General features: G+C 38.5%; 1 protein-coding gene across 1 annotated transcript in view; it reads left to right on the forward strand.

Annotated features, from left to right (window-relative positions):
- The first annotated feature begins 9,731 nt into the window (after nt 1-9,731).
- The window catches only part of Mrps30 (mitochondrial ribosomal protein S30), a 9,249-nt gene continuing 4,182 nt past the window's right edge, over nt 9,732-14,798 (forward strand). The window contains exons 1-3 of the mRNA XM_008832934.2: nt 9,732-10,339; nt 11,595-11,740; nt 14,280-14,385. Coding sequence (XP_008831156.1) covers nt 9,769-10,339; nt 11,595-11,740; nt 14,280-14,385 — 823 coding nt within the window. The 5' untranslated portion in view covers nt 9,732-9,768. The remainder of the gene's footprint in view (nt 10,340-11,594; nt 11,741-14,279; nt 14,386-14,798) is intronic.

A 14,798-nucleotide genomic window follows, 5' to 3' on the forward strand; every position in this document is an offset into this window, starting at 1 on the left:
TTGTAGGGAAAAAGAAAAAAAGCTCTTCATGGGAGCTGGGCAGAAAGAACTCACAGACTATGCAGTCCTAGTGGGACACTGTCCCACCTGCAGTTTAACAGGTCTTCACACTTCAATCTTCCAGTACATAGTGGGGACCTGGATCTACTGGAAGGTAATGGTACCATTATGAGGGCAGCAGTTGACCAAATATCACCAATAATAAAACTTGGATATATTAATATTAATATACATATTAATATGTAATATTAAAAATTACATTGAGTCACTCTCAGGGCTGGACAGATGGCTCAGCAGCCAAGAACACTGACTGCTCTTGCAGAGAGTCTGGGTTCAATTCCCAGCACCAACTTGGCAGCTAACAACCACCCATGACTCCAGTTTCAGGGGATCTGATGCTCTCTTCTGACCTCTGTGGGCTTTTCATGACATGGGTACACTTATATACATGCAAGCAATATGCTCAAACATATATATAAAATAATAAATAATAAAATATTTTAAAAATTATATTGAGTCACTCTTTTTGTATTTTTAATTACTACCTCAGGGTTAGAAGCAATGGACATTTTTAAAAGCTGAACTATATTGCCAAAATACTCTCCAAAAAGGTGGTCACAATTTACATTCCCATTTTGGGTATCACATTTTGATGCCCATTTATTGAGTCTAATTTAACTACTTAAGTTATTTTAGGGAAAATTATGTTTTAGGCCAAGTTATATTGCTGTGAACTTGGAGGAAATATAATGAATAATGAGAGGAAAATCAGCTTTCCCCCTATACATATTGCAGACACGTTTCCATAAAACTGGGATTTCACTTGCCAAAGATATTTGATATATCAAATGCATCCATATGTTCTAAATATAACAGATTAATGCCATGTGCATGTGTTAAGGAACACTATGTTGTGTAAGTTGAAGGAACATTTGAAATATATGTCTGAATTTTAAATGTCATATTTCAAATGTCTTCATGTTTCAATGACAGAGAAATAGTAAAAATATATAACCCTATGTTGAAGAATAATCATTTTGGTGGGATACTTAAGCCATATTGAGTTTTCTATCCAAAAGAGTATATTCAGGGTTATCAGTGCCCCGCAAAGTATCTTTACAGGGGAGGAAGACTAGAAATTACACACAGAGAAAATGGGACTCGGGGAAACGCCCCTGTCTAATATTTAAGGAAGCTCCACATACCTCGCCTCATGGAATGCATTACTGGATTACAAGTGGGAATGTGAGTCAATGATGCTTCTCTTCATAGATTTTTTCTTTAAAATTCTGACTTGTTTTCAACATGGATTTTTGGTATTAATTTTGATTAAAAAATGTTTCCTTATATTTCTGACATGAAGCAACTTAAGGGAGCAAGGTCTTGTTTGGCTTACAGATTCACAGGGGCGGGGATGGTAGTGGGAGCTTGTGGCATAGATTCCTCACATCTTGGTGCATCAAGAAGCAGAACACTCAGGCCAGAAGCAACACAAGGCAAGAATCCATCTGACCTGATGCTGTAGCCTTAGGCTTGTTAGTAGGTCCCATGCACAAAAGTTTCCACAAGATCTTACACAGAGCTGCTAGCTGGGGAAATTCATTCAAACACATGAGACTTTAAGAGATGGTTCACATCCAAACCATAGTAAGAATCATTATTCATCTACTCTGCAATCAAGTATCAGACAGCCTTTGTTTCTTGCTAATAGAAACAGATAAGTCAATGTGCACTCAAAGATAACATTGCCTGTGGGCTATTTATGGCTCTTCAAAATGTTCAGCTGAATTAAGATTGATAAAATTCCGTGAGAAAAGCAAAGGTGTATGTGTGGAGCCAAGGAGGAAACAGATAAACGGGATATATATTAAGACAGCAAATCACTGAAAATTGAGAAATTTACTTGCAGAAAATAAATCAATGCAATTTGAGGAAGAGGATCTTTTTTGGTCTATTTCTTTAGTTTAACAAAAGGTAGAAAAGAGAAGAAAAATGGTCAACATGTCATTAGTATATATGACCTTAAAAGTGGAGATGTCAATATGCATATTCCCATTACAAGGTATTCAGTGTGACATGACTGACTTATCTTAAACTATATGCTGACAAAGGACGGTGTGATCTGGTGTACAAAAGGATGAAAATTCAATTGGAGTCAGGGGATTGGACAGTGTTCTTCCAACTTCAGTTCTAGTATTATATGCTGCTGATCAGAGCCATGTGCTCATCACAGACAGCTGGAGAAGCATTAATTCACATAGTCAAAGTACACACCAATGTAAAGCCTGTGACCAGTATTTACTGAATACCTGCATATAACTAATGCTGAGTACACACAATTCAGTAAAATTATATATATATATAATATATATATTTCATACTTTAATCATACTGTGTTTCTGCTTTTATTTTAGAATCTTAATTCCTGGGTCATTAATTGCATCCATATTCATCTGAAAAGAATCCTGTCAATTCAAAGCCAAATCTAAATACATTTAAGATATGCAACTACTTCCGAGTGTACAATAATTGAAATACTATTGAGTTTATCATACATAATCAGGTGATGGCATTTCTTTTTAAATTCTATAACATTTCTTTTTTAAAGGATGAATGATTTATATCAATTGCATTAATATCTAGTGTGATGGTTAATCCTGGGTGTCAACTTGACTGGATATGGGATTAACTGAAATGACAATCTTCTTGATTGGATCATCTGAAACTGGAAGACACACCCTAAATGTGGGTGTTACCTTCTGATGGCAGCCCATATAAAAGGCCAAGGCAGAGGAGAATGCCTGGCTTCTTGCTGCTTGCCTTCTCTCTCGCTGGTGAGTTCATCTTGCTGCTGTAGACTGAAGTCTAGCTGATCTTCTGGAATTCATCAGACCTTCAGTGCCAGACTGGGACTACTGAGACATCCAGCCTCATGGACTGAGCGACTACGGATTCTCAGCCTCTCCAGTGTGATACAGCCATTGTTGGACTACTCGGACTCTCTCCTGTGAGCTAAGCTGATAAGTCTCTATACATAATATTTATTCTACTGGTTCTGTTTCTTTGGAGAACACTGACTAATACATCTAGACTTGTCTGGATAGATGATCTTCTTTTGCAACATAGGAAACTGGAAGTCACAAATGGTATTTTCGAATGCCTGAAAATTTTGTAACAAAGAATTCCAAAAATAAGCTAAATGATGAATTATAGATCACAAAAAATGCAATCCTCCTTACACATGCAAGCTTAATAAACACGATGTTAATAGACAAGGAATTTCAAGGAAAAAACTCAATAAAAGGTGACACTGATTCCTAGAAATAGAAATGCTAATGATGAACAAATGTATGACAGGATGTACAATTTTGGTTGTAATATAACATATAAAAGTTAAAAGAATCATGAAATCTATCCAGCTTGGATATAATTATATATACTATGTGTTGTGTATCAAATTTGGGGCTTTATGCACACTAGGCTAGTGCTCTGCCACTGAGCTATATCCTCAGCCCTAAAATTGTATACCTTTAAAATCTGCTAATAGTGTTGTTGAAAAGATACGAAAATGTGCACTTCATGCACAGTAGTAAAAGTAGAACTTGTTGGCAGTGTGCTGAAAAATGCAAAGGGCAAAAATTTACATCACAGAAACTCTACTCCTGGGAGACTGGTCCATAAAAATGAAGCTATCATGACTGAGGAATATTTTTACAGCATCACATACAATGTTTAAAAATGAAGAAAAAAGAAATAAGACTAACCTAAATGTTCATCTAGTAGGATAGGAAAATATAAAAAAGAAATGCAGGTTGTGAAATAGAATTCACAAATCAGGAAGTGAGGTAGATGTTTCTTCATTGGCTTAAAAGACTGTCTGTGGTACGTATGATTCTGGTTTTATTGAAAACAAATGGTCTCTAAATAGAAAATTTTTGTTTCTTTGTATAAGAAGCTTCCTCACATATGTAATACATAAGATATCTACAGCTTTGTGGGCTTTATGGAAAGCAGTAGCCAGGTCTGCTACTCTGAAGTCAAGAGGAGGAGAAACAGTTCAGATAAACAGAACAGCAGTTGTGATCTTCATTTCTGTTGACTTTCCCCCTTTTATTACAAAGACTGGAGACAAGCATCCCGGCTAGTTCATGTTTTAAAAGAAATATGAAAGCTCGTGAGATGGCTCAGCAGTTAAGAGCACTGGCTCCAGTTAAGAGTCCGTGGGTTCTTTTTAAAGAAAGTATGAAAGCTCAAGAGATGGCTCATCAGTTAAGAGTACATGGGTTCGGTTCCCAGCATCCACATGACTGCTAACAACTGTCAATAACTCCAGTTCCAGGAGAATCAGATTCTCTCTTCCGGTCTCTGCAGGCATTGCATGACATGGGTACACTTATGTACATGCAGGCAATACATTCATATATACAAAATAAAAATGATAAAGCATTTTAAAAAAGAAAATATCACTCTCATACTTTATCTGTAATTCTTCTTTACTACTCTTCAAATAAACAAGGCTTCCCTCCATCCCCGATGGCTTATGGCATGGCATCTTGCAACAGTGCTTTAGAAGACTAGGGAAAGGGCATGAAGGTGCAGAGGGCAAAGAACCTCTCTTGAAGGCTGTCTTTTTATTCAGGACAGATTGCCCTTTCTAGGAACTTTCTAAGTAAAGCAAAAACTGGGAGAAATGGGTTGATTAATACAACAGGTATTTTTACTCTTAGAAAGTGTTAGCTTTCTACTGCTGTGACAAAATTCTTGAAGCACTTCACTTAAAAGGATGAAGTTTCTTTGTGTTCATGGTTTCAGAAGCTCGAGTTCATGGCAATGTGGCCTTGTTGCCTTGGGAGCCAGGGTGAGGCAGTATGTAATGGAGAAACTTTGTCTCCTGATGGGGCCAGGAAGCAAACAAGAGGAGCACCTGGGGTCCCATGTCATGTACCCAACAACTTAACTTCTTTCTGTTAAGCTCTACCTCCTAAAGGTTTCACTACCTCCCAAGAGACCTGGAGGCTGTTGACTAAGCCTTTAACACATGGGTACTGGGGTGGGGGTGAGGCATTCCCAATGCAAATGGTATCATAAACTCCTGAAACATGCCAGTGGGTGGTTAATGTACATACCAAAAATAATAAAACGTGACTCAAAATTTACAAATAACTTACATATACACATAAAATTGAAAACAAAGCTCTATACATTACCCCAATGGAATACAAAGATTTTAAATTAATATATTAATTTCAATATAAAATGTTCTTGTACAACTATCCTCCAAACCATAAAGAATGTCCGTACATGCAGAACCACTGGTCATGTGACTCCTATGAGTACAGAAACACCCAGGAAATTAAAAAATGTATTTTTATGTTATGAGTGTTTTGCCTGTATGTATCTGGGTATACCACATGCATGCAAAGCCCAAAGAAGCCAGAAGACAGCATCGGATCCCTTGGACCTGGAGTTACGGTGGTTGGTAGCTGCCATGTGGGTGCTGGGACTCAAACCTGGGTTCCCTGCAAGAGCAGACAGTGCTCTTAACCACTGAGCCATCTCTCCAGTTCCCATTGAAACATTTTTGATGAAAATCATGCAACAATGGTTTTTCCTTAAGTCCACGATTTTTAATCTTAAAAAAATATTACATTTGTGTTCGTGTATTGTGTGTGTATACCACAGCACACACATGGAAGTCAAAGGACAATTTGCAGGAGTTGGTTCTTTCCTTCCACCAATGAGGATCCTGGGGATGAAACTCAGGTTGTCAGGTTTGACAGCAGGCACCTTTACTCATTGAGCCATCTCATTGACTTATTTTTTAATCTTTAATTTTTTGCAATGCTGGAGATTGAACTCAAAGTATCATGCATGCTAAACACATGCTATTTCCAATGGGGCATATCCTCGGTCCTTTAAGTCCAATAGCTTCATCTTATTTTCTTTTATTTTTATTTAAATTATTGTGGTAAGTGTAGAATATAGAAATAATATGGCAGAATTTCATGTACCTTTACCGATTTCCTGTATAGTAACAGCTTTCAAAACTACAGTAAAATAACACCACTGGGATGCTGACACATCGAGATAGACATTATGGCGATCTGTTATAGTGCCTTTTACAACCTCTTTGTTTCCATCGTACTGACTCTCTAATCTCTGCCACTTATCAAACTGCTTTCCATTTTCACAATTTTGTTATATCAAGGATGTTACAACAGAGCCAGGTGAGGTAACATATGCCTTTAACCCCAACCTTCAGGAGGCAAAGGAAGGCAGATCTCTGTGACTTCAAGGCCAGCCCAGTCTATGTAACAAGTTCCAGGCCAGCCAGGGTTACACGAAAGACCCTGTTTTTTTTTAAAAAAAGAAAAAAACAACTTTGTGATTACAATGAAACAATACATGTAACCCTTGGGAAAGTTTTAGAAAAGTCAGTGTAATTCTAGGTGATTCATCTGAGTTTATACACACTTCAGTGGTTCATTTCTTGTATTCCTGAAAGTATCTGAATATTCATTTAGTTCAAGATTACTTGACTATGTACCAGTGATGCATCAGTTTGACCTTCCACAATTTCATTATCAGCCAGTGTGTGAAGGTCTTGTGTGATGGAATTCTGTCTCCCTCAAAATTCCCAAGCCCTAACCTTCAGTGTGATTGAACTACAGAAGTAATTACAGTGCAGCAAGCAAGAAAAAGAGACCTAACCCAATAAGAATAATGTTCTTACAGGAAGAAAAACAAGAAAGCATGCTTCATTTCCACTTTGTGAGGATGTTTACAATGCAAGAAGAGATACCTTTTAATATTCTGACCATTTGGCACCCTCATCTTGGTACGTCCAGCCTTCAGAACTATGAGAATCTCTGTTCTCTAAGATGCCTAGTTTACAATACTTTTGTTATAGCAGTCTGAACTGATACATAAAAAAGTCTTTTCAAAATTTAAATCACATTACAATATCTGAGTCCAGTACTTCCCTAGCTTAGTAGAGTTCAGCCTGAGTCCTAACGTCCTGGAAGTTGCCTCTAGAAGCCTTTGACTCCTTTTTTTCTAGCTCCACTTCCTAGTACTTTTCCATCATCCATTTTGTTTGTTCTTATCCATTAACAGTGGCTTTCTTCCTGGTTGTTGAACCCCGAGGCTGTGTTCTCATTTCAGGGTCTCTGTACCTGTGTCTCCTGCTGAATTCTTTTTCCAGTATTTACATGCTCACTCCTTATTGTATCTTTTTCCGTAGCACGGATCTCTTTTTAATAAATCATTAAATTATGTATTATATTTCATCCCCCTGCTAAGAATATAAGATTTGTCTGTTTCACTAAGTAAGCTGGCACTTAGGTTAATACATAGACACACACACACACACACACACACACACACACACACACACACACACAGACCAGTGATAGGCACCAAGTCTCTCAGCAACAATTCTGCTCCTACCACACCGTTTAGCTTTGGTTTTATGTTTTCCTCTCTTCGTGCAATATAAAAGAATTGGATCATATTAGAAAGGAAGACTCCTCTTCTAGTTACATGAATCTTTCCATGGTTCTAACGGCCCATTTCCTGTTTGCTCTTTTGTTCCTTGCTTGGCTTTTCCTGGTATCCCTCTTGCTCTGTCTGCTATATTCTTCTCAACTCCCTCCTTGGCTCATAATGTTCATGGCTCTAAACACTAGGTACATTTCAATTATTTTGAATTACTTCCACACACTCAAACAAAAAACATTTTGATAGAGTTATGTCTTCTGGCATTAACTGATCCTAAAGCTGACATTTAATTCTAAAGTCTGTTCTAAGTAGTATGAGAACTTATAAAAATGTTGACTTAGAAGTTATATCGATACTCTGAAAGCATAATTTTACACAAAATGGCACTTCAATTTATATTACAATTGGGCACTACACCTTTATCCTTTTAGCACAGGATATGAGCAAAAAAACCTCAACTCTTCCATGTCCTCATTTTGTAATTAATGTTAGAGAGATATTTAAGATTACAAATGCTTGACCGGATAGGACTTAACATATATGACTGAATGCATGAGATCCGGTTGGGGTGGTATGGGGGGGGTATGATGAAGAAGTATGAAATGCACAAAACTCCATAAAAATATTTTTTAAAGATTCTGTTAGGAACTTCTCACAGAATGTTGTCAATGATATTTAGCTATTTATTCCTTTCTTAAATATTTTATTTATTATTTTTATTTTATGTGTATGAGTTATTGCCTGCATGTAGGTAGGTGCACCAGTGTCGTGCAATGCCTGCAGAGGACAGACGAGGCTGTCGGCGCCCCTGGAACTAGAGTAACGGACAGTTGTTAGGGGCCATGTGGGTGCTGGGATTCGAACCCAGGTCTTCTGCAAGAACAGTCAGTGTTCTTAACCACTGATCCATCTATACAGCCCCTTAGCTACTTTATTTCTAAACCAGTTTAATCGACCTGAAACTTCATAAACTGATGTAAAGGTATGCATATTGTCCTTTAAGAAACAAAATGTTTGGCTTTCAACATCCTCAAGAATGACTTCAGCTAGTCAAAACCAGTACCATTCTAGTTCTTAACTACAGTATAAGCCATTAAATTAGATTATCTGAAATTAGCTTAGATTTTGACTATTTTTTCACAGGTATTTCTTAAACCATTATGCACAGTATTATTGACTGATTACTGAAGACTGAAAAATAAAGCAATCCTTTCTTCAAAGAATTTAGAGCGTAAAGAATCAATTCATTCATCCTGAAGTAACAATGGGTTTTAATACAGAGCAAAATTTAAACAAACTATTTTGTACTATTTTATCTCAGGTATTTTCTTTTTTTCTCAGACAAGCTCAAGTCTAAATACATTTCCCCATGTAAAAAATAAACTATATTGAAATTATATTAGCATAGAAGAATATATGAAGTTATTTTGCTAAAGTTTAGTAGTGGCACACATACGTGATGATTGTATAACTTTTGAAAATATTTTTACTGATTCAAGAATGCCATACAGTGTATTTTGATCATATTCATACCCTCTTCCCCGTTTCCTCCGACCTTACTAACCCCCACTTCGTGACTGCGTAACTTGAAAAATTGGCATGCATACCTAAAGAGATGCTGTATTTTCCCAAATAATTCCGTCTCCTAAAGAAGGGAGAAAAAATAAACAAACAAAAACAACGATACGAGATAGATAAATGAAACTAGGAACCTTAAGGCATCAAAATTTCACTTTGAGAGACTAGTCAAATATTTGCTGAAAGGAAAGTTTATTGGTTTCTACAGAAAACGTAGGTGGCAGCATCACCTTTAAAAGAGATGGCTCAGCGGTTAAGAACATTGGCTGTTCTTGCAGAACACCCGGGTTCGAATCCCAGCACCCACATGGTAACTCCAGTTCCAAGGGACAGCCTCTTCTGTCGTCGGGGCATCGCAAGACATGGGTGCACTTACCTACATGCAGGCAATACACGCATACGCATAAAATAAAAATAAATAAAATATTTGAAAAAAAAAAAAGGTTTTATTCCTCCAAGCCTGACAGAAAACTCGGGGACAAGCAGGTTCCTTCAAGCATAAAGGTTCAAAACCATATAAACTCTAGGAGCTAGTTGATTGGTTACATAAGAATGACGTAACGCACCCAAAACCCACTGAGCATCAGGTTCCGCGAGCCAAGTCTGACTCGGCTTTCCAATTGGTCCCTACGGCAGCGAGCAAGGACCTCTCCTGCACGTTGACCTCCGGTTCCGGATCCGCTGGCAAAGATGGCGGCCGCCAGGTACTGGAGGTTTGTTCCCCGTGGCCGGGGACTGTCCCTGCACACCGCTGCTGAAGCGTCCGACCTGGCCACGGACACGAGCGGCCCAGATGTAGCGGCGACGTCTCGCGTGCGGTACCCGCCCATCTTGGCTTCCCTGACCGCCGACAGCGAGGCGGCGCGGCAGCGGAGGGTGCAGCGGTGGCAGGCGGCGGTGCACGCGGCCCAGTCGGTGGACGAGAAGCTGCGAATTCTCACGAAGATGCAGTTCATGAAGTACGTGGTGTATCCGCAGACCTTCGCCCTGAACGCCGACCGCTGGTACCAGGGCTTCACCAAGACCGCGTTCCTGTCGGGCCTGCCGCCCGCGCCCCCGCCGCCCCCGCTGGACCTCGCGGCCTTGCGCGCCGCCGCCTGCGACTGCATCCTGCAGGAGCACTTCTACCTGCGCCGCCGCCGCCGGCCGCCCCTCTTCCAGGAGCGCCAGACCCTCGCCGCGCCGTTCCTGGACCAGTTGGTGGCCACCCTCGTGAGTCTGCTCATCCCCCTGAACCCAGTCCTGGCCACCGCCTCCCTGGGTGAGCTTCGGGACGCCTGCCCAGGACGAGGGACCTGGGGCGGTTTGCTCTTTAGGTTCGCTCTCCAACCTTCTGGTTTCCAGGGCGCCCAGCTGGTTTAGTACCACTTGTGTTACGACTTGGAGACCGGCGTCTGTTGATCTGCCTGCAGTTGACTATTTGTTAAAGTCTTGTCACTATGCCGAAGCCCATCAGAGTGCCGCCAGGCCTTGCCTCTGTTTTGTTTGTCCAATCGAATGGAGTAGTGGTTAAGAGGTTTCTAGAGAGTGGCACCCGCTTGACTATTCCACAGGAAAAAAATATGACCATATTGCAAATTCATTAACCTCTTATTTTTAAGTTCAAGATGAGAATTATGGTGATAACTGCTTTGTCCTAGAATTGTGAAGTTTAAATTAGCCATTAGATAAAATATCCAACATTTACTCACTATGTGCCTGGACCCGTTCCAAACTTTGTGTGCCATCAGATTAATCCTCACAATAACACAGTAGGTATCATGAATTCATTGTATAAATGAAGAATTTAAAAAGGCATACACATTAATTAAGAACCTATATGTAGGCTTAGGGGGTCAAGATTCAAACCCAGTAGATAGCAATTTCTAATGGTATGATACAGACATGAAAAATAATGTATTTATAATTTAAAAATCAGTGTTTGTAATGCATTTATTTCATGTCTACTACACAAAAGGTGTCCTTAATTTTTTCTTTGATTCATTTTTATTTTTGCGTATGAGTGTATGAGTATTTTATGTGTATGCGTATTTCCTCATAGTTCCAGTTCCAGGTGATATGACAGAGGCCTCCTCGGGTGCTATACCCATGTGCTGCACTTTCATACATGCAGGCAAAACACTCACACACATAAAATTCTTTAAGAGACCAAAGTTTCTCATGTATAAAATGCTAATGATTTACAACTGTGTATACATTTTTATTGGAGTTGTTGCAAAAATGGAAGTTAGTACTTCATAGGACAGGTTTGAATTCTTCAAGCTATTTCTGTATCTAGTAACTGGTGTTATTCTTTAACTAACCATCTTTATTCTTACCCGAGTAATCTTAATTATTTAGCATAATTAACTTTTGAGTGCCATATTTGAGACATAATGATTAGCTTATCATGCAACCCAGACTTTTTTTACATCAGAGTAATTTTTGGTACTTTTTTAAACATAATCATTCTTAAGACTAAGTCAATAACCTATTTTATCTAAATGATTAAGAAAATTTGAAATATCTTTTGATAGATTATAAGCGCCCTGTTCACTTTTACTGGTTGCGTGGTGAAGAAAGTATTCCTGCTGGTCATCGAAAAGGCCGAATTGATGCTTTACGATACCAAATAAATGATAAACCGCACAACCAGATTCGGATATCTGAACAACTCCCAGAGGTAAGGGTTTGGTATTTGTTGACTTTAAGGCAGAAGCATTGCCATAGGCAGACCAGGTAACCAGGTGAACCAGATACAGGATTTGAGGTAGAGCTCTGTCTTCCGTGTTTGTGTTACGAAGACAGCTCATCTGAAAATGATTTTCAGCTTTCTAATTGGTATGTATGTTAGACAGAAGTTTAAATTTAAGTAGGTAAAGCATTGGTTGTTCAAACCATATGTCTTTTAACATAAATGAAGTAATCACAGTTTTTAAACTTTTCCACTTGTACCACCATGGGAATGTAATATATATATATGAAATAGATATACAAATCAAGAGTTTACTCATAATTGTTAATTTATTTCAAAATAATTCTTTGGCATATAATTTTACCATTTATTAAAGTTGAGAACAGTTTCATCCACTGGAGTCTAGTTAGTCTATTAGGGTCTCTCCCTTATCTCTCACCTAGCAGTAATCAGCTGCCGATCTTTCTTCGGCTAAGGTTATGGCCTGCTACCCATTTCCCCAATTCAATGCTGGGTTTTTGTCTGATTGAGTTTGCATGGGGCTTGTGCACACTGACATTTGCTATAAGTTTGTGTGAGCAAGTTCCCAGAGGTCTGAAACCCAGTGGATGAACTTGCATTGAGAGACATCTGGGTACACAAACTTGACTCGATAGGCCTAACATATGACAGAATGCATGAAATCCAGGGTGGGTGGGTGGGGAGGGTGCAGATGGGGGGAGGGGTATAATGGGTGGTTGTAGGAGTATAAAGATGATTAAGATGTTTTGTAAGAAAAGCACAAAACTTCAATAAAATACAAAAACCCATGTAATTAGGAAATATAAAATTGTAAGAATTTTAGAGTCAGCATTTTCTTAGTTGTAAAATCTTCAGGTTTACAATGAAATGTTTTGAAAAGGATGTTTTTCAAAGTAGTTTGTTTCAAAGTAGTTTCCAACAGTAGTTTGTCTTTGTAACCAGTAATTCATAGTTTTTGTTGTACACTGATTCAAAAAAATGAAGCCTTACATCCTAATGGGATAGATAGGCATATATATCTGTACATAAAGAAATCTATGATCTTGAACATTTTTGACATTTCTTCTTTTTGGGGGTGCAAAGGATGTGCCACTCCAAAAACATCAAGGTCAGAGGACAACTTGGAGGATGGAATTCAGGTTGTGAGCCTTGGCAGCAAGCACTTTCATCACTGAGCCAACTCACCAGCCTGACCTCCAGCATTTCTCATGTAACTGTCAATGCTGAGGCTGCCTCTTCATAAATATGCATTACTAAATACAAAATAAAAGCAGTATGTTTGAAGCCATTTCAGAAGTGGTTGGAAATTTGGCCTAATCCCAGCCATTTTTTTCCTAATGAAAAAGTCTTCTTTTCTATAATTAAATAAGAATAGAAAACTTAGCATGTGCAGTAAAAATCACTGCAGTTCATAACACAACAGTAATCACACATCTGAGCCACAGAGTTTCAGGCAGTGTTTCTTGCCATTGTGTGCCGTGAGAGCATGCACCTTAAAAAGCCACACAGTGTGTTCAGAACCAAGGCTACAAAGGAGTCACAAGATGCAGCATGGGCACATATTGTCAGAACCCCTAAGGTTCTTTTGTTTTTTTTAATTTATTATTTTTTTATGTATATGTGTGTATTGCCTGCATATATGTAGGTGCACCCATGTCGTGCAGTGTCCGCAGAGGACAGAAGAGGCTTTCGGATCCCCTGGAACTGGAGTTATGGACAGTTGTTAGCTGCCATGTGGGTGCTGGGATTTGAACCCGGGTCTTCTGCAAGAACAGTGTTCTTAACTGCTGAGCCATCTCTCCAGCCCCGGTTCTTTTTTTTTAAAGTTTTGGATTCAGAAGCCTTTTACTCTTGACAAATTTTTCTTGACCCTCAGATTCAGTTACCCAACCTTTATGTAGCCATTGTTTGAGGAGATGATATAGTGTGCCAACTAGTTATAGGTCAAGGGTTTTAAAGTTAGGAGCTAGCTCATTTTATGTAGGAGAGCCATTATTGTATTGTCCATAACTTCGTGCTTCACTTTTTTCATAGAGATCCGAATAATAGGTCATTTAGGCTATAGAGGGCAGGAATCTATTGCAAACTATTCAGCCCTCGTCTTGAGTTTGGAAGGGAACAACAGAACATGGTATATAAATGATTTAAATGAGTGCATATGATGCATTCCAATAAAGTTTTGTTTATGATAAAGTAAATGGCAGGCTCATCACTAGATAGTAGTGTAGGTAAGCACCTCTGATATGAAGTCTGAAACACTCCAAACATCAGAGTATTTCAGATTTTTGGAGTAGGAGTGCCCAACCTGCAGACTCTGCAGATACTCCGAAATCTTAAAAACCTCTGGGATCTGAAACACTTCTGGTCTCTGTTTTTTTGGATTAAGAGATACTCAACTTGTATGACATTAGTTTGTAAGAAAGACTTCATTTAAATAATGTAGTAAGATTGTGAATGAAGTAGACGAAAATGTTGCTGAATTCACTCTGTGTTCTTTTTCTTTAAGTTTGTGCCATTGGACTATTCTGTTCCTGTAGAAATTCCTGTTATGAAATGTAAACCAGACAAGCTTCCATTATTCAAGCGACAATATGAAAACACCATATTTATTGGCAAGTTTCTCTTTATATATTGTAGCATAAATATATCCAAAATGTGTTGTTAGATGGTGAAATATAATGAAAACTTAAGTTTTATGTTTTGTTGTTTGGAGACAGGGTGTCTAGCTCAAATTGCCCTTAATCTCGCTATTTGGCCCAGGTTGGCCTTGTGGTAGTCTTCCTGTCTCCGCCTCCTGAGTGTTGGAATTGCTGGTTGTGCACTACTGTACCCAGCTAAAATTTAATTCTTGAAGACAGACAGATTTGATGGACTATGAACAGCATAGTTCATGGTTTTAGGTTATTGTAGCATAAATGAAAATCAGAGAGAAATTTATCTTGTAATTTGAATTTTTTTTTTTTTTTTTTTAGTAAATGAGCAGTATTTTACCTTTGTGAAGAGTTATACATGGTCTTTTTGTTTT

The sequence above is a fragment of the Nannospalax galili genome, unplaced genomic scaffold (genome assembly GCF_000622305.1).
Source record: "Nannospalax galili isolate Female #2095 unplaced genomic scaffold, S.galili_v1.0 scaffold235, whole genome shotgun sequence".
Taxonomy (NCBI): domain Eukaryota; kingdom Metazoa; phylum Chordata; class Mammalia; order Rodentia; family Spalacidae; genus Nannospalax; species Nannospalax galili.